The sequence below is a fragment of the Cajanus cajan genome, chromosome 10, assembly GCF_000230855.2.
Source record: "Cajanus cajan strain Asha chromosome 10, NIPB_CcT2T_4, whole genome shotgun sequence".
Lineage (NCBI taxonomy): Eukaryota > Viridiplantae > Streptophyta > Magnoliopsida > Fabales > Fabaceae > Cajanus > Cajanus cajan.
Genome location: NC_138526.1, coordinates 48,479,952 through 48,499,717, shown reverse-complemented (window position 1 = coordinate 48,499,717; position 19,766 = coordinate 48,479,952). Strand labels below are relative to the sequence as shown.

Sequence of the window (19,766 nt, the reverse complement as noted above, 5' to 3'; positions counted from 1 at the left end):
GGAAGAGTTTGACTCGCGGGGACGGAGACGAGTATCATGAAACTCGTATCCGACCCGTCCCATTGTCATCCTTACTTACTTCTAGAATAATTAGATCCTTCCTCATATTATATATATGTATATGATTTATAACCACATAAGAAGTTTTATGCTTTAAAGTTATATTAGCAAGAACTCTTTTATGTTTTTTTACACCTTATACATATTTTTGTAGTATAAGAATTCTAGTGTAGTTGAATTCTTTATATTCTCTACTACATAGTGTTGTACTATCTAGTGACTTGCGGAATCCTAATGCTTTTAAACATAAATTATATTTTAATTAAATTATAGATAAAAATAAAAGAAAAATAACTGGAAATGATCTAGAAAGAAATCTTTGACTAGTTAGTAAATTAAATTGAACTCGAAACTAAAATTTTAAAAAAAAAATTAAAAAGTTTAAATAAGATATTTAATATAGGAAATTAGGATAAAGTATATAGTTTAAAGAAAATAACAAAAACTTATAAAAATAATTGAGTTTAATAATAAGTCTTAAAAATAATTATTAAAAACAGTAGAGTAAATTAATAATTCTATAGTCAGAAACATGACTGCGCAAATAACACATGGTGGCCTAAGATGGATTCTGGACTTTGCTTCCCTTCGTCTTCATCTTAAACTTGATGGATCGATCAACAATAAACAATTTCTAAATTCAATGTTCAACATGTTGACTTCTCAATACCATGCTTTTATATTAAAAACCTTTACACTGTTCGTGCCCACAGAAAATGAAATAATAAAGACGTTTACACTTTCAAACGAGAAATTAATCTATTCTATATTAGTATAACTTTAAATTTTTATTCACGATAACATATTTTAGAACTAACTTTTCGATGAATGTGTCTTTTAGAATTATTTTTAAGTCCATTTAATTAAGAAAATGATTCTTATATAATAAAATTATGTAATAATTTGTACAACATTATTTGTTATGTCAATCTCTATCATCATTTCATTTATTATATTTAATTAATAATAAAAATATTATATAAAATTATTATACGTTATCATTATTCATTTAATTAATATTTATCTCAAATATAAATATATATATATATATATATATATATATATATATATCAATAAGGTTTTAATAGCTTGTAAAAAAAATATTTTAATAGAGTTGGTCGTAATTAAGTTTTTTAAATATATTGTCAAGTTCAATCTTTAAATTATGTATGAAAAAAATTGTTAGAGTTAAATTCTTTAAGACAAATTAATATTAATAATTAAATTAACTAATTTTTAATAAAAAATAATTAACTGAATTTTATACAATGATATATGTAGTAATGTGTACAAACCTTTATCTCCATTGTAACTTAAGCGGATAAAAAAAACGTAGTAATAGATAGATTCCAAAACATCCTTTGCAAATTTCATTTCTCTGCAACAAACAGAATGCGACTTGCATTTAAAATTCTGAATTCAGCTTAGAATCCATTGAATTCTTCTCATCACATAGACTAACAACCTTAGCAAGCCGATTCGAAGAAAGTGAATGAGTTTAGATATCAGGTATGTGATGTCACTCCTGTTGAGTTGATTGAAGAAAGACAAGAGCTGCAAAATGGGGACGCCTTTGTTCCATGAATTTAAAAGACAAGCTTCTTTCTTCCTCAAGGAAAAATTCAACTCTGCTAGATTAGCTCTCACCGATGTTACCCCTGCACAACTGTAAGTTTCTCTCTTTAGTTTTATGATTCCATCATAAGATTTTAGATTTTTAATTAATCTTAAGTGTGTTTCACAGCCAAACCACCTCTACCATGTATAATATTTAGTTATTTTTTGGTTTTTTACTATCTGCAGGATGACAGAAGAAGCTACAAAAGGAAATCCATGGGCCCCAGATTCCCCAACACTTGGATCAATTTCAAGGGCTGCTTTTGAGCTTGATGATTATTGGAGGATTGTAGAGATTCTACACAAAAGGTGTTTGTTTCTGCATCTTTTTTCTTCTTTAGAATGCATGTCACCTTGTTTGGTAGCAAAAGACTTTTGTTGTTGTTGTTCTTATTGATGCTTGCCACCTATATGTTAATCATCTGATCAAAGATGAATGGATGGAATAATTCTAAAGCAGACTCCTTAAATTCGACAACAAGAATTGGAGGGCCTCCTACAATTCTCTGATTGTGCTGGAGCACCTACTGACTCATGGACCGGAAAGTGTTGCAGAGGAATTTAAGAGCGACAAAGATGTAATCAGCCAAATGAAATGCTTTCAGCATATTGATGGCAGTGGGTAAGTTTTCACTTTTCATTAATTTTTTCTTCTTGAAACTGGTGCCTGTCAAATTCTAGATGAATTTCGTTAGATCGGAGATACAATGTAGAAGTTTTCTATAGCATGATCCATAATAATAGATTGACAATAATTATTTTAAAATTTATATAGGGAGTGATGATACAAGACATATAAAAGCATGTTTGATTACAAATTTAGAAGGATTTTTTAAAATTTCTCTGAAGAAAAAAATTCTTTATTTTTGATAAAAAAAATTCCAAAAAGTCATTCTAAATTTTGTATCTAAATAGGTTCTAAATCTCATTCTAGCCGGTGATTAATGAGGTATTTGTGATGCAGGTTCAACTGGGGTCTAACTGTTAGAAAGAAATCAGAACGGATATTGAAACTGCTTGAAGAAGGAACTCTCCTCAGGGAAGAAAGAAACCGTGCTCGGAGGTTGTCCAGAGGAATTCAAGGTTTTGGAAGTTTCAGCCAGCGGTCAACTCATGCACAAGGCGTTCTGAGGGAAAAATCATTGCCAACCACATTTGACAGATGCAACTCTGACTTCAACAACAATGAAAGTCAGGAAAACGAGTCCTTTTGTTCAAACCATTATTTGGGCACAGCAGCAGTTAAATCTCCTAGTTCTAGCCATCAGGGTGAAATTTTCAAGTCACAAGATGATATTGTAGAAACTGAGAGCAACAGGGATGATCAGGGAAACAATCAAATGCATCAGAAATCTGAAACAAGCTCTAAAGAAAATAAGACACCTAGAAAGGAGGAATTCCATCTATGGAACTTGAAAGGGGAATCCAATCCACTTTTGGATGGTAGCCAAGAGGATGATTCTAAAATTGGGATATTCGTAGCCGAAGATGATCACCCCTTTAACTCCACAGAAATGCATACCACTTTTTCCCTTCTTTCTTCCAGATGAAGTTAAAGACTTAAAGGCAACAGAGTGTATTGGACTTCTTGTGCAGAAAATTATTCCAATCAAGGTTTTATGCTATATGCATTTATGTATACGGGTTACCTTTGTTTCCTCCTACAATTTTCCTCCAGAGGACAAATCTTTTGTAGTGGAAGTGTGGAACTAGAACCAAGTATATTGGAATGCATCCATCTGTATACTTATAAAGCACATATATTCTACCCCATGCAACCGCTGTGTAGCTTATTACAAAGCTTCTTTGCATTTTGATCCTGATTATGCGAAGTTAAGTCAGACGCCCTACAAAAGATATCCTATCTTTTTAAGTTTGACTTTGCCTAGCTAACCTTGCTTATTTTGCACAATGACAGCTTATTTGTTATTATGTGCCAAGGATTTACATAACTTGTAAGTGCACGATTCCAAAAAACTTACTCAGATTTCTAATGTGTTATAAGATTAAAAGCATCTAGAGTCAACACTAATTTCCGAAGAAATTTTTATAAGCTTCAATGATTTTCCGATGGCAATTCTGAATATACAATCAGTCAATTTGATAGAATCGGAAGTGATCCAGAAAACCACAACGAACAGCAAAACAACTAGCATTGTATCATTTAACGCTTAACAATGGTGAAGCTGCAGGACATTAAAAAAATGCAGTGCAAAAAATAGAATATACAAATATTTGTTTACATAAATAAAAGGCTAATTGTTCCTTTTGCCCCCTCAAATATGAGACCAGAGTCAGTTTAATCCCATCACATTTAGAACCATAATCATGACTGTCCATTACTTTCTTGGCTGGAATTTTTTGCCAAGTTACAATCTTCGTATTTCTCTGTCTACTTGAATGGCGTAGGCTGGGATCAAACAATGTTTCGTGGGATACAAAATAAATTTACAACCATACGCTCACGCACAAAAGAAAAGGATAGAAAAAATCATGGGACTTAAACGAAATTGGCCCCAAAATAATGAGGACAAAAAAGAGCACTTTAGCCCAAATGAATAAAAGAAGCTTTTAAGATTTGCAAAGCCAATCTTGGATGGCAAGTCGAAGTGCGTGATTGGGAGTAAGAAACAGGTGACTCAATTTCAAATTAGTCATTGGAGAAGTAACATGTCCATTTTCCAACCATTCACGTATGGCATCCCCTTCATAGGTAAATCCGTCTGCCGCAACTTGGGGATCGTGCATTATTTCCTGAAGAAGAAATCCAAAATAAACATGAGCAAAATGGAATACATAACTATCTTTGCAAAAAGAAAAAATGGGTCAAAAAGAAATTTTTGGTGATTCGTTGGGTCTGTTAGGGCCTACAAAACCAAGTTATGTACATGATTTATTATTTATAAAAAATCAGTTACCTGAAGGATTGGACATAAGAAAAAAGATGGAACTGGTCGCTCTTCTGAAGCATGCAACTGCTCCAATTCTTTCACTAGTGTAGGGGTTAACTCGGGTCTGTCTCTCCGATTTTGTTGACAGCATTGCAATCCCAGTTCAACCAATCGCATTGCCACAGCTGAGGGCCATTCTCCAGCTGAAGAATCCAGAATTGAAGACAATTTTCCACATGAAGCTGCATTACGTACTAAAATTGCTAATCCAATTGGATTCCTACCAGTGAGCAATTGTAAAATGATGAGACCGAAGGAGTAGATGTCAGACTTGGTTGTTAGTATTCCAGTTCTCTGAAACTCTGGATCCATATATGTGAAAGCACCCTTTGGTTCAGTGCTCAAGCGGAAACTAGGACGGAGGAGAGATTCCTCACTCACCAGCCTGCAGAACCCAAATCCACACATCTTGCAACCAAGTGAAGAATCAAGTAGCACAGTCTCTGGCTTCAGATCACCATGGACAATAGCTTCAGGTTTACAAGAATGTAGGAAACAGAGTGCACTAGCAATTTCAGCAACCATTCGTGCTCGGGTATTCCATGTCAACGGGGAATTGTTGCTTTTTCGGAATAGGTAGTCTTGAAGTGTTCCATTGGGGAGGTACTCATATACAATTGACCAGGCTTCAGGGCAAAAACCAAGCAAAGTGATCAAATGAGGGTGCTGGAGACTACCGAGAACTTGAACCTGTACACCAAAAGATAACATCAGAGGAATCTAACAAACACAGAAAAAACAAGTGAGGATAACAGAATATATTTCCATTATTAATGTGGTAAAAGCAAAATATACATACATACACACACACATATATATGCCTCAAAATCACGTTTCCACCTCCAATCCTCTCAAGCCATGCCCATCCTAAATTTTAAGACAACAATTTCAAAGGCAGAAAGAGCCTTATGGGGCGGGGGGGGGGGGGAACTGACCTCTTGATGAAACTCCAGTGGTCCTTGCATGTTATGTTGATGGAACTTTTTTATAGCAACAGTCCTACCCAACATTTCCCCCTTATATATACAACCATATCCACCTTGACCAATTTTAAAGCTATTGGAAAAATTACACGTGGCATTTTGAAGATCTGATAATGAAAATTCTGCTAACTCAGGTAATTCTTCAGCAAACCCAATGACCCCATTGCAATGAGCTGCTCCAACTTGTCCACGACTTTTCCACCGCTCAAGCCAGCGGAGGGCTTCCATTTTCTGTCTCCTGATCTGCTGCCTTTCTTGCCATAGGGCTGAGATGGATTCTTGAATTAGTGATAGTTCATCTGAAGCTTCATCGCGCCTACGGTTTGCTTCCTGAGCACGACTATCTAGCAAGGCAATATTTCTCATGGTCATTTGTAGCTCAGCAGCAATTTCTTCACTCGCATGCAAGAGCTTTTGATGTTCTTGCACTGTAGCTCTAAGCACATCCTCAGCTTCTTTTCTGAGCTTCACTTCACATGCATGGGCAGATTCAAACAAATTGACCTATAAGACAAAATATAACTTATGTTGTGAGAGAGAAGTCATGAAGTTAAGAATTCAACTAAACTATAGACTCAATATCCACACCATTAGTCACTGATTTAGAGATAGAAAGGATACAGCTAATGTGATTGAAATTTCCAAACATCGTTTTTAAACAAAATTAGTGTGAACTTAAATATACATTCAAAATGTTGCTACTTCTACAATTCTGACCTGAAAATGTTTAGTTTCAAAATTTTGTATACAGAATCCCAGTATTTTCCAGAGGGATTCTGTCTTGTTTTAATGCTTAGTCAAAATTTATGAAATATGTAAAAATACACAATATTTAACTCCTCATGTACGGCTAGTGCAAGAGCAATAAGGGCAAAGGCCAGAAGCTTATTGACTTTAGAAGTGATTTACAATCACTAGATTTTACTTACCTTCCTTATGGCTTCCATGGCTTCAACTTCCAACCTCTTGCACTTTAATAGCCCTGCAAAGGCTTCATCTGTTACTGCCTCAGCTTCTTTTTTGGTTTCCCTAAGTTGTTTGTCAATCATTTCTTCCATGTCCTCTAAATATGTATGTAAATAATCACCAGAGGAATTTTGGGGGGAGCAATGACAATGACTGCTACAACTGGATGGTTTGGATGAAAAAGTGGCTTCGGTTTCAATGATTTCCCCCTGAACCAAACTTCTAAAACCAGAACCAATAGTAGTTCTTACCGAACTTGGTTGAAGATACTCTGAGTTGAATAATTCATTCTTACCATATTGAAAAGATCTACATCTCAAGCTTTCTGTGGTGGTAATCTCAGGTTGAGTAAATGAAGGTGAAGAACATGGTGCTTCAGAAGCCTCTCTTGTCCAAATGTGTTTACCTTTATAGATAAACCATACTTCACAGAACGGAGGAGCATTTTTGGCAGTGTAATTTGCTTTACCAGAATTCCTTTTCACTTTTATGCAACTGCAATTTTCCCCAATGATTTTGTAAGTGGAAAGATTTATTACCTCTCTTCCGTTAAAGAAAAGGGACAAAAACAAAGATAGCTGAAGCAGATTTTAGCCATGAAGTTATCAAATGAAAATAAAACTAGTTGTGCCATTATCTTCACTCTACAGAAAAAAAAACAGACATAGGGATATGAATTACATGAGTCAAAAGAATAAAATCAAATCTATATAATCCCACATTGTCTAGACAGAAAACTAACAAAGAAACAAGCTTCCCCCAATCCTATAAAGGAAAGAAAAAAATCTTAAGAATGTGAGATTGAGCCTTACTCAACTCTACAAATCCATCTTAAAATGTGATGATCATTTTCCACTTATATGCACAATTTTGGTCATATCATTGGTCAATATGTGCTTATAAGATAAAGATTGTTCTCTACTTATATACACTATTTTGGTTATATAACTAGTCAATGTGGGATCTTGAAAGAACAAAGAACACTGATTAAGTAGACAATGAATGCATTACTTACTTTTCTGGTACCGCTCCAATGACAAGCTTCTGAATATTATGCTTAACAACCAAATCAACAATTCCTTTTTGGACTTGGTCAGCTTCGGTTACAATAATGCATGCCTTAACCTGACAAAAATTTATATAAACAACACAATTAACAAATGGGTTTCTTACCCAAAGCTGCATATACAATCTATAATATTTACGACATAAATAAAACAAGTGATTTACATGAATTAAAGGGAAAGAACACGCTTACCCTAGCTGCTTGGCAAATGGTCAAGTACTTGTCCAAAAGCTTCATAATCTGTTCTCTTTCCACTTTTCGAAAAGCGGACACCACTTCAGGACTAGCCTGTGATGCTGGCAATTTCCCCACTGCTCAACACACCAAAAACCAATTCTCAACAAAATTAAAGACACCCAAAAACCGAATCTTGGCAAAAAGGGGCAAAGTGGAGACCATCAAATTGAAAATTGAATGAAATGAGCTTACATAAAGTGGGGATGGTGAGAGAAGGTTGAAAAGCATGAAGAATGACGATTTCGGCGTTCGGAAAGTGGTTTAAAGTCCAGCGAAGTAAAGGGAGGGTTTTGTGGAGCGATTTGCCAGCAGCAACATGAACCTTAGGAAGCATGGGGAGGGGAAGCTGTTGAGAAGAAGAGGGGAGGGCGTGAAAGGGAAGGTGCAAAATGGGTGCATGGTGAGGGTGCAGAGGCTTCAAAAGCTCCATTGGTGCAGTGCAGAGATTGAATTATTGGAGGCTGGGAGGAATGGAAATAGAAACATTGGTTTGGTTGGGTTGGAATGCGAATCCAAACCCATTGAAAACTTGACTTTCTATTTGACTCGATGCCTATGGCGTGTGGAAATTGAAGTCACTGCAGTGAAAACTGAAACCCATCACAAGCTAATTTCTAATTGCGGTAACGTTTTCGAGAAGCCATCGTCTACTTGCCTTACTTGTTTTGTTTGTCGTATGTGTAAGTAACTAAGTTGGCACAAGACCGCTTCAATTCAACCACATTCTTTTTCTTCAAATACTTCATTGTCTTTTTATATTTAAATTTTGATTTATAAATAATTATAATAAATATAAATTGAATTTAACATAAAGTTTAAATAATTTTTTTTTAAAAAGTAATTCTTACAGAGATGGTATAAAACAAAATTTGACTTATAGATCAAAGGCACCTCTTCCTCTTTTTGCGACTAGTGAACAGGTATTAATATTTTAAAAATCAAAAGCTAATAACGAATATGTTAGAGGAGACCAAACAATATGCCTTTCTAACCTAACCCGAGAAAATCCCAACTTTAATTGTTCATTAGGTGAGAAATGCGACTAATTACATATATATATTATCGGGAGTTCGGGACTAGTTACATTTTTAGATAGTCATCGCTAACGTAACATGTAAATACACGTTTAACATGCTAAAAGTAGTTCAAAATTTGTGTTTGTGTATTTGATAATTTTTTTAAAAAATTAATTTTGTAAAAAAAAGCATAATCTATTGACTAACAAATTATTGATTTGAAATTATATTAAGTTTATTCACTTAAAAAAAATATCTTGAGTTCAATTATTGTGGATGAAAAAATGTGATTGACTAACAAATTATTAATTTGAAAAATATCTTGATTTCAATTCATGCTAATGTTAGTCATTCTAGTGAATAATCAAAGAAAATATATAATCTATTATTAAATTAATAAGTAATATTTTATCACTTATGTGATGAACAAAAATCAAGTTAAATATAATGCTAAATTACACTTTTGGTCTCCATATAAAATCAAATAAACAATTTTAATCCCTTTATTTTATAAAATTTGCAATTTAACCTCCTTGTTATATGTACATTCATTAATTGCTAAAATTATAATGTTTGTCGTGACCATAGATGAGATTATAGTTAATATTTAATAATATTTAGACTAAATTGTATTTTTAATTCTTATTTTGATACTTTTTTTTATCTTATTTGACTACTTTTATATGATAAAATAAGAAATAAAAAAGAATTTTAATTTAAATATTATTAAATATTAATTATGTCATCTATTTAATATCAAATTATGATTAATTTTAATGATTAAAGAATGTATTTAATAAAATAACTAAATTTGTAAATTTTATAAAATTAGGAAACTAAAATTACATAAATAATAAAAGAACTAAAATTGAAAATTTGATATTACAGGGGAACTAAAAGTATAATTTAGCCTATATATAAATTAGAGAAGTATTGTTCATAATTTAAGTTATGTTATTACTTAATACTTTTTACAAATTTATTAATTTTTATATAAGATCTACGTGATGCTTTAAAATTGATAATCAAAGATTAATCTATATTTATAAGAGTGACTTTCACTTATCAAACATTTGAATATATTTTTATTAATATAAACTATATTTATTATATCATATCTATCTTTCACGTTAATAGTTTTAAATATATATTAATTTAATTAAACACACTTCTAATTAAAATTAATTTTATAAAGTCAAATTCATTTAAAATTAGTTTTACGAACTCTAATAAAAATATGTCCTAACTAATTAAATCACTGAAATTCCCTTTTGGGTGCTTTCTTGAAGTTACACAGCCAAGCTTAGAATTCAATATGTAGAAATCTAAAAGACAACCTGAATGCAGAGTTCGTTAAAGGCTGAAAACGATAGCTAAATAGTGAAACTCGTGTGTCACGTGTCAAGTATTTTTGTATGTTCAATTTTCTGGTGTAGGTTGGACGTGCAATCTTTATACATTTAATATATATATATATATATATATATATATATATATATATATATATATATATATATATATATATATGTGTGTGTGTGTGTTTATAAAACTACACACAATTAAAATAGTATTTGACAGTCAATTTTTTTTATACTAAGTGGAAAACAGATTCTATTACATACTATTTAAGGAAAATACACTCTTAAATACTTGTAAAAGCAATGGTTGGATGTATAATAATAAATTTATTTTTTTTTTATTTTTTTTTATTTTTAGTTTCATATTAGGCACTTTGTGCATTAGACAAAAAAAAATCTATATACCAAAAAAAGCATGTTAATTTTTTTAAGGTTTAAATATATATTTGATTCATAATTCATAAATTATCTTTTAAATTTATAATAAAAAAGATTTCATTTTAATTCCTATACATATAATTTGTGTCTTTTTAATTTTGTCATCTATTTGCTATAAAGGCTAAAAAATAAATTTATAAAACTAAAAATAAAAATGATATGTATAACAACTAAAATAAATTATTTTTAATTATAAAGACTAAAATGTAAATTTGACAATATTATAAGCACCAAATAAATATTTAAACTTTTTTTTTAAAACTTCCGAAGATATATTCATTATTTATTTAGTTATTTGTTTTTTTGTTCACACTATTTAGTTATTTGTCAGAAAGATAGACATTGGACACGCAAATTATTATTAGGAGAAGAAAACAGAAATACGGAATCGAAGCAAAAGCTAGGGCTCTTTCCTTGTGAACAAAGTGCCCAAGGTCTACGAGGAGCTTTGGCAAAAAGCCAAGGGTACGTGTGTATCACTTAAGAAGCTCAAGTTTTTGTCAATCTATTTGTTCTTTGCTGTGTAATGACATCCAACTTTTCAGTATTTAGATTTTTTATACATTTTCAATATTTGCATATAAAATATATTCAAAATGTTGCCTCAGCTACCAAACAATAAAACATATTTAGCAAGTGGTTGGTTTTGTGCTGTGGTGTGGTGTGATGAATGAGAAATTGAGAATCGATTATTATTTCACAGCACCACAACTCTATAATTTCCATATTTTTACATAAGAAAACATGGTTTTTGTTTATCTACCGTGCAAACAAACATAGTATTATTTCTGCATTATGTCTTTCCCAACTCCATTTTCTTGTAGTGAAAATGAAAATAAATCTTTGGCACCTCACAGAATTTCTACAATGAGATAGATACATACAAACACATTTACATCTATAAACAAAAAGACATTCAAAAAACTCATTATGTACCAATTGCAAATTTACAGATCTCAACTCAGAAGCCTATTTACTATTACAAGTCATATAACGTAATCAATCCAAGGTCCAGTTTGATTAGAAAGTCCGAATTAACTTGAAGCATATATGCTCTATTAATTGGAAGAATATGAATATGAGGAAGCAAGAAGTAATAAATTGAAATGGTTTTGACTTATCATTAAAGATCAACTGTTCAACAATTACCAATGGTAAAAACAAAACAAATGAAAGAATTAATTCTGCCATCAAACTCCACTTTATGTCACTTCACTGTTCTAACAACACAAACATTTCTTAGGAAAAAATCTTCAAGAATTGCAAGGTGCTACTGTATTGCCAAAGGAGGACACCGTACCTACACCAAGTCATTCTGCAGCATTTAAAAGCATTTCCTGTGTACAATTGAAGGACCAGACTCATCATACTCTGCCTTTGCAATCCACATCTGCATTTCCAGAAAAAAGTGCCTTATCATTAATATCCCTAATTAATTGACCATATAAAAACAACATTCTAGGGTGACAAATGCTCGAGGACGCCGCTGGCTATTCATGGTCAGTTACACAAATCCCAAGTGGGTTATGAACCTCAAATGCTGTGAGAAGGAGACAAAATTTTCAAGCAAACCAGCTGTAATTTGTTTGGATAAACATTTCTATAAGTATTTAGGAAGAATAAATTGAACTTCTCTCATAAGTTAAAATCAATTTGTTCACCTCATCTTTTAGAAAAGTTAGATGAGTGAGCTTCCATAAGAGTTAAGTGCATAAGGTGGTTTTAACTAACAAGAGAAGCTCTATTAATTTTACATCCTTATTTTCTTATTTTACAAATGTTTATAGAAAGATTTATCCAAACAACATTAATTTATCAAATCGAGAGATTTAGATCAAGTAATCAGACCAAGAACTAAATAAATACAATCAGAGAAGTGATGTCTTAGCCATGCAGTTGTAATAAAGTGCATGAGGCACCACCATTTTGGATTATCATTTTCATAACACAAATTACTGCAGTCATTAGAATCAGTGAATCATCTGAGAGAATGTTTACCTGTTGAAAAGTGCTGAGAGAAGCCAAGATAGAGCCACCAATCCAGACACTGTACTTCCTCTCGGGTGGAGCAACCACCTTGATCTTCATGCTGCTTGGGGCCAAGGCAGTGATTTCCTTGCTCATTCTGTCAGCAATACCAGGGAACATGGTAGAGCCACCACTGAGGACTATGTTTCCATACAAGTCCTTCCTGATGTCCACATCACACTTCATAATAGAGTTGTATGTGGTCTCATGAATGCCAACAGCTTCCATTCCAATCATGGATGGCTGGAAGAGGACTTCAGGACAGCGGAATCGCTCAGCACCAATGGTGATGACCTGTCCATCAGGCAGCTCATAGCTCTTCTCAACAGCAGAGCTAGTTTTTGAAGTCTCAAGTTCTTGCTCATAATCAAGGGCAATATAAGCCAGCTTTTCCTTCATATCTCTCACAATTTCTCGCTCAGCTGTGGTAGTGAAGGAATAACCACGCTCAGTGAGGATTTTCATCAGGGCATCAGTGAGGTCACGCCCTGCCAAGTCAAGACGGAGGATGGCATGGGGGAGGGCATACCCTTCATAAATGGGCACAGTGTGGCTCACACCGTCTCCAGAGTCCAGAACAATACCTGCACAAATTAACGTAACAAATAAATACCCTCTTTATAAGAAATTATTAGGGTGTTCAGGACTACCTAGTGACCATAGTCTCAGTCAATTACTATACGATGTGTATTTAAGTTTTTTTATCTGTGAGAAAAATTTAACATCACTCAATTAATATCACTTAGAGACTAGTTAAGGAGCATGTGGTTTGAGACATGAACCTTGAATATCTGGTCCATATTTTGCTTCCATTAGAAAATTGGAGCTTGTAAAGCATTGATTGTTTATATTAGGCAGCATAAGAATGACTAACCAGTTGTACGGCCACTGGCATAGAGAGAAAGGACAGCCTGGATGGCAACATACATAGCAGGAGTGTTGAAGGTCTCAAACATGATTTGGGTCATTTTCTCACGATTAGCCTTTGGGTTGAGAGGGGCTTCAGTGAGCAGAACAGGGTGCTCCTCTGGGGCCACACGGAGTTCATTGTAGAAGGTGTGATGCCAGATCTTCTCCATGTCATCCCAGTTACTCACAATACCATGTTCAATGGGGTATTTCAGTGTTAGAATACCACGCTTGGACTGAGCTTCGTCCCCAACATATGCATCCTTTTGCCCCATCCCAACCATCACACCAGTGTGACGTGGTCGACCAACAATGCTAGGAAACACTGCCCTTGGAGCATCATCTCCAGCAAATCCAGCCTACACTTGCAAATACCAATGCAATGCGGTGCAAAAAACTCACAGTAAATTAATTAGTAGAAACCAAAACCATTCACATGAATGTGACAAACGACAAACAGCAAGCAAGCACAATATAACATACACACTATCCAATGACTTCTGTTCTGCAACCAAATAATAAAATCATCCTCGTATTTTTTTTCTACTTTTATTTTTACCTTAACCATTCCTGTCCCATTATCGCAGACGAGTGGCTGAATATCCTCAGTGTCTGCCATTATCTTTCAAAATCTGCACAATGACCAAGTGCAAAGATGATTACCAAACAACTTCAATTTTCAAAAAGTAATGTACAACAACCGATCACAAATTGATCATAATCACGAACTATATGGATACAACCAAAGAGACGTATGCAGTTACATTAAATACATTCAGTTGTGAAAGAAAAAGGCGTTATATCTCAAATTTTGAATAAACAGCGATCTTACAATACAAAATCGATAAAGCCTAGGTGTTTACAACGTTAACATTGTCGAAAAACGAAAGACATGCATGCGATTGGTAAACAAAAAGAAGGAAAGAAGAAAGCGTAAGAGAGTCACAACCTGAAAGTAAAAAGTGAGATAGAGGAGAGGACGCCCAAATGGCAAAATCAAACTCAACTTTCAATGTGTTTGGGTCTTTAAATGAATGAATGTCCACACGACATTACCTCAACAACGTCCGGTTCTATGAACGAACGACATTCATGTTGTTGGTCACGCGTGTCCTTTCTATCTGTGGCTCCCCATAACTTCAAATCTGCTCCGTTGCTTTTATTAGCTTGGCCCATTTTTAGCACTACCACTACTACTTCTTCCATGCTTTCTACATTTTGGGCCTAAATTTGGCCCACTGGACCATGTCATTACATTCCACTTTCGCAACCAAAACAACACACTAAAGCAGGTACAGCTATAGCCCGACATTTGCTTAATGATAGAAGAGAGAATATGTTGATGATTCGAATAAAATAAAATGGCATTGGACATTGCTATTTGGATTGTAAGTTCTGTCTGTGGCTACCAAAACTGCACGTTATTCTGCTCTACATCGTTGTTTGGTAACTATCTAGTGGATGAGAATGGTTTTACTGTAACTGATCTTTATCAGAGAATCTAATTAATTATATTTAATAAAAAAATTCAGTTATGTTATTTTTAAATGAAATTTTATTTAAAAAAATCAGTCTAATACTACTTAAATCAATAACTTATTAAATACTCTAGTTCTGATGTTGGTTGTGTGCATAAGTAATATTCTTACCAGAGATCGGTCGTGAGGGACGATTTACTGGGCAAGATTGGTGAGCCTTCCGAGTACGTTGGCTGTTCTGAAGTGGGGGTAGTACCTGCAAAAGAAACTATGATGCTCAAGTTAGTCTTTGTGGGTGTATAGGTCTCGTATATGTAGTGCACATACTTTAGTGTGAATTAGGATTTATGAACCTGAGATTGGTTGTGGCCCGTTCAGATAGTGAACATTTGTTTTGGTCGATGTCTTGTAGCGCTCATCTAATGTCGTGCGGGGCTCAGCGCCGAGTTCAAGCTCGGTGCTTGGCGCGGATAGTACAAGTAACATTGAATTATCTATCCCGTTGTGCTATGGACGAAGGACAAGACGTTGGTGCATGTGTTGTTTAATGGTGAAGAAAATGTAGGAACAATTAACGATAATGTTGCCGATAAGGGACAAAGGAACTTCGTCCACAAATCATGAGGCCATGCAAAACGACATGCATTGCAGCTACTGCATCTTACTATGTAAATATCACTCACTCGTAGGGTATTATTGCATAGGATTCATCTCGTAACCTAATCATTAAAAACAATTTGGTTTATATTGCTTCTGTTAATATTATTTTATGTTATTTTTTTACTTTGAATTTGAACCGATTGTAATTAGTTCGATTCTGTTATTTATATTTTTGACGTCGAACTAGCTTGATGTCACGATAACTTTTTGTTAAATTTTAGATTAGTACATTTAAATTTTAGAACTTTTTTAATCTTTTATTTTTTTTCATTCGTTTTGATCTTTTTGTGATTCTATAGGTTATTACCAAGTGTTTTGATTTGCTCATGTCTATGTTATAATTTTCTTATTATATTATGGGTAAAAAAGTAAATGTAACATATGTAAAGTGAATGGCATGTAAAAAAAGTAAATACTAAGTCAAATAAATAATTGGAAATTAAAAAATAAAAATATTTTCACTTTTTTATTTATAAAAACTATAATGACAACAACAAACGTAAAATCTTATAAATAATATCTTAACTTTCACTACTAAATCGACTACATACGTATATTACTTTAAATTAATATAACATTAAATATTTATATAAAACATATAATATGCATAAATAGAAAAATTGAAAATGAATATAATTTTATTTTTTGAAAAAGGGTACTTACTTCCCCGCCCTTTAAACTTTACATCTTTTTGTAAATAGATACTTTAAATATTTTTAATCCTAATTAATCATTAAATTTTATCTCATTGTCATTTACAAATAGATACATAAACTTTAATTCTTGTTTCAATTAAATCTTAAAATTTTCCATCGTTACAAATAGAGACCTTGATCTTTAATTGTATTATAATTTATTTAATTTTTTTTTACAAATAGTTATTTCTATCAAATTAGAATTAAATTATTTATCTTAAATATCAAATATTCACTAATATTTTTTCTCTTATATGTTAAAACTCAATTATATATATATATATATATATATATATATAAAATGAAAAATAAAATAATAAAAAAACATTTATTTGTTTTTTTAATTAATCGTTTTAATGTTTACAAAACTATTTATAAAAAAAAAATATAATGAATGTCTTGGATTTAGAATAAATAAATGTTTGGGATTTTTTTCAGCAGTTTAATCCGAATTTGATATGAAAAGACTATAAATATAAAAAGGTAAATTTAAAGAATATAATTAAGATGAAATTGATATTAAGGTTTTTATTTGAAAAATTGATTAAAAAAAATTTAAGGGTCAATGTAACAAAATTTAAGTTTATGGTGTTTTTTTTTTGGTAAAAAAATAAAATTTAAGAATTAATTAAGATAAAATTAAAATTTAAAATCTCAACCTAATATTAATTATAAAAGATGATAATTTTAGGTGGTTAAATATTTTTTTTCTATTTTTTTATTATAATTTGATAATCTAAACCAAATCAACACCTGATAATAATAAAATTGATTTATTTATAAATATTTTTTTTTTAAAATTTGAATCAAATCAATTTTTTAATATATATATAGAGAGGGGGAGAGAGATACTTTCTTTAACTAATTTCTATTGGAAAATCTAATTGATTATTTTAATAAGATATCTCATCATAATAATTATGTTTTTTCATTTACAAAACTTCACTCATGACTAATTTCTTCTCCTTTTATTTTTTGTTATTAACAACAAAAAACATATATAGCCACTTTTACCTATACTCTCTTTAAAATGCCTCTCTCCTTTAATATATGACATTTTAGTTGTATAATTTTTTTATTTATTTATAACAAGGACAATTTAAAAAGAATATTATTTAATTAGTAAAATTTAATATACACAATTAATTTTGTTAATATATGTAAAATCATTTTTTTTATAATAAAAAATAATAAAAAAAACCAAAAGTTACACAAATAGTTGAACATTTATGTTTCTTAATTAAGGATCGAAATTTGAATCCGTCTTAAAAATAGAATCGCTATTAGAATATTATTGGAATGTTACTCACACGTAAATCAACAATATGATTTTTTAAAGCTCATAATAAATATGAAAAACCACATTCTCAAGTTTACATTCTTGAAAATAATTTTGTAAATATAATAGAACATATGAATTCTTTTAGTTTTAGTTTATATTTAATTTCTATGTTTTAAACATATGTAATTTAAAAAGGAATAAAAATCCTTTTAAAGCTAAAATATATTTACCCTAAATTTATTTAGGCTATAATAATTTCATAAACTATATACGACAAACTATATTCCACTCTAAATTTATTTATATACGACAAGAGCGAAGAATCCGATGCTCTAGAGACGTGTCCTATGCAATAGGATCCCACGGGAACATCTGATCTCTAATAGACTAATCAGTTAACAGCTTATAATTATCTAAACAATTATTTTTATAGCAATACTTTTGTTAATAAAATTAAACTAGTTAATTACATATAAGAATGAAAAAAATACTCGCACCCGTAGGTATCTGCGGATAAAATCCGCTACGGATAATAAATGAATAGGCTAATTGGGTACCCGCGAATAATGAAAACGGATAAATTTTCACCCGTTTATAAACGGGACGGGGGCGAGTATGATGATATTCATACCCGTGGGTACCCGTTTAATAATACTTCTTAAATATCATAATTATCCTTGTACCACATAGCCCTAAAACTACACTCTCTCATCTTATTTTCCTACAAAAGTGAGGTTGATGAGTTAACAACATGTGTTAAGTATGTTATAGAATTATGTTAGATGTAATTTGATTAATTTTCTAGTTTTGATTATACCAATAAAATTTATGTATTTTAAGTTGTTTATTTTCGTTTGGAATTATGAGATTGAATTATTGTAGTTTTGTGATGAGACTTTAACTTACTTGTGAAATTGATGTATTTTAAGTTATTGATTATCTTGCATTTTTATTATTATTTCAACAAAATTAACATTAAATACAAGTTCAAAATTAACATTGAATTTTTATTTTTAATATTTCAATAACATTAAATATAAATTTAAAATTATTTGTAATATAACTTTTTAATTTCTTAAAAATTTATAAATATCCATGAGATATCCGTGGGTATTCAAGAAATTTATGGATACCCGCGCAGATATGAGTTGGATATGAGACCAATTTTCATTCAGTGGGACGGGAACAGATTTACTATTACCTCCTCCATGGGTCCCATTGCCATCCCTAATTACATAGATGAGGAAATTAAGGAAAGGGAGAGGTCGAAATTTGGTTCATGATTGTTAGGGATGGGGACATGATTGAGATGGGAAGCAAAATCATTAAGCATGAGCATGGGCTGCAATTATGCCCCATGAGAGTGTGTGTTATGCTCCCTTTACTTTTTACACTTCTCCCTGTTCCTACCCCACATTATTATGCCTTTCCATTTCTTAATTTCTATGCTTAGGTAGTACTAGTACATTACTACTCATATATTAATTAAAATCACACTATAATCTGGAGCATGTTTTGATCAATGGTTTTCCCGAATTAATTCATCGAGAAACCTAAAAATCGTACGAGACGTGAATTAACTAATTAACTAAATAGATACATACATTCCTTGGTGTTACTTTTTGAACACTATCACATGTTGCCTCTCATCTCTCATTATTATTTCCTTAACTACGGACTGATAGCTTTGGAGGTTTTGTGAAACACCAAACATCTGAAGTATCAAAGAAATTGCTTAAGAAAAATGGAAATGGTGCCAAAGAAGGAGTATTAAGAAAAAAACATCATCAGCTTGGCTTCATATATACTGTAGCAAGTACGCTTGACACCAATTGAAAAATAGGAGTTGTAGCACGGATATAATCATGGAGTATATATACAGTGCTACTTACAGTTGGAGCGAACAAAATCAAGTATAGAAATTACCATCATATATGGTACGTAGTCTAGTTGATAAATAATAAGTATGTTTTCTAAGCATGTTTTGATGCTTTAGGCAAGAACGAAAGTTCTGATCAAGGA

At 31.8% G+C, this 19,766-nt stretch overlaps 3 protein-coding genes across 4 annotated transcripts; 1 reads left to right on the top strand and 2 right to left on the bottom strand.

The window, feature by feature from the left end:
- Nucleotides 1–1,374: 1,374 nt before the first annotated feature.
- On the top strand, nt 1,375–3,689 carry LOC109805691 (epsin-3). The gene is made up of 4 exons (XM_020367864.3): nt 1,375–1,728; nt 1,864–1,986; nt 2,138–2,299; nt 2,642–3,689. The coding sequence occupies exons 1-4, from the start codon at nt 1,622–1,624 to the stop codon at nt 3,225–3,227; spliced, it is 978 nt and encodes a 325-aa protein (XP_020223453.1). The 5' UTR covers nt 1,375–1,621; the 3' UTR covers nt 3,228–3,689.
- Nucleotides 3,690–3,873: 184 nt separating this feature from the next.
- Nucleotides 3,874–8,487, bottom strand: LOC109805690 (U-box domain-containing protein 33). Its single transcript, XM_020367863.3, has 7 exons — nt 8,073–8,487; nt 7,836–7,954; nt 7,593–7,702; nt 6,541–7,072; nt 5,564–6,115; nt 4,596–5,318; nt 3,874–4,431 (listed from the first exon to the last, which is right to left on the bottom strand). The coding sequence occupies exons 1-7, from the start codon at nt 8,308–8,310 to the stop codon at nt 4,249–4,251; spliced, it is 2,457 nt and encodes an 818-aa protein (XP_020223452.1). The 5' UTR covers nt 8,311–8,487; the 3' UTR covers nt 3,874–4,248.
- Nucleotides 8,488–11,786: 3,299 nt separating this feature from the next.
- On the bottom strand, nt 11,787–14,805 carry LOC109805557 (actin). Of its 2 annotated transcripts, none has more exons than XM_020367686.3 (5): nt 14,686–14,805; nt 14,189–14,261; nt 13,595–13,988; nt 12,691–13,304; nt 11,787–12,082 (listed from the first exon to the last, which is right to left on the bottom strand). In XM_020367686.3, exons 2-5 carry the CDS (start codon nt 14,246–14,248, stop codon nt 12,017–12,019), a joined length of 1,134 nt encoding a protein of 377 aa, XP_020223275.1. In that variant the 5' UTR covers nt 14,249–14,261; nt 14,686–14,805; the 3' UTR covers nt 11,787–12,016. The 2 variants fall into 2 exon arrangements, with proteins under 2 accessions (XP_020223275.1, XP_020223273.1); XM_020367684.3 differs by having other exon boundaries at nt 14,579–14,729.
- Nucleotides 14,806–19,766: the final 4,961 nt, after the last annotated feature.

Excerpts from the sequence above, each read along its gene's own strand:
- LOC109805691 (XM_020367864.3), top strand. The coding sequence starts at position 1,622 with ATGGGGACGCCTTTGTTCCATGAATTTAAAAGACAAGCTTCTTTCTTC. Across the intron at positions 1,729-1,863 it reads GATGTTACCCCTGCACAACT|GATGACAGAAGAAGCTACAA; the intron begins GTAAGTTTCTCT and ends TACTATCTGCAG. Across the intron at positions 2,300-2,641 it reads CAGCATATTGATGGCAGTGG|GTTCAACTGGGGTCTAACTG; the intron begins GTAAGTTTTCAC and ends TTTGTGATGCAG.
- LOC109805690 (XM_020367863.3), bottom strand. The coding sequence starts at position 8,310 with ATGGAGCTTTTGAAGCCTCTGCACCCTCACCATGCACCCATTTTGCAC. Across the intron at positions 7,073-7,592 it reads ATTGGAGCGGTACCAGAAAA|TTGCATAAAAGTGAAAAGGA; the intron begins GTAAGTAATGCA and ends GGAAAATTGCAG. Across the intron at positions 6,116-6,540 it reads CCATGGAAGCCATAAGGAAG|GTCAATTTGTTTGAATCTGC; the intron begins GTAAGTAAAATC and ends TTTGTCTTATAG.
- LOC109805557 (XM_020367686.3), bottom strand. The coding sequence starts at position 14,248 with ATGGCAGACACTGAGGATATTCAGCCACTCGTCTGCGATAATGGGACA. Across the intron at positions 13,989-14,188 it reads ATGGGACAGGAATGGTTAAG|GCTGGATTTGCTGGAGATGA; the intron begins GTAAAAATAAAA and ends TTGCAAGTGTAG. Across the intron at positions 12,083-12,690 it reads CTCTCAGCACTTTTCAACAG|ATGTGGATTGCAAAGGCAGA; the intron begins GTAAACATTCTC and ends CTGGAAATGCAG.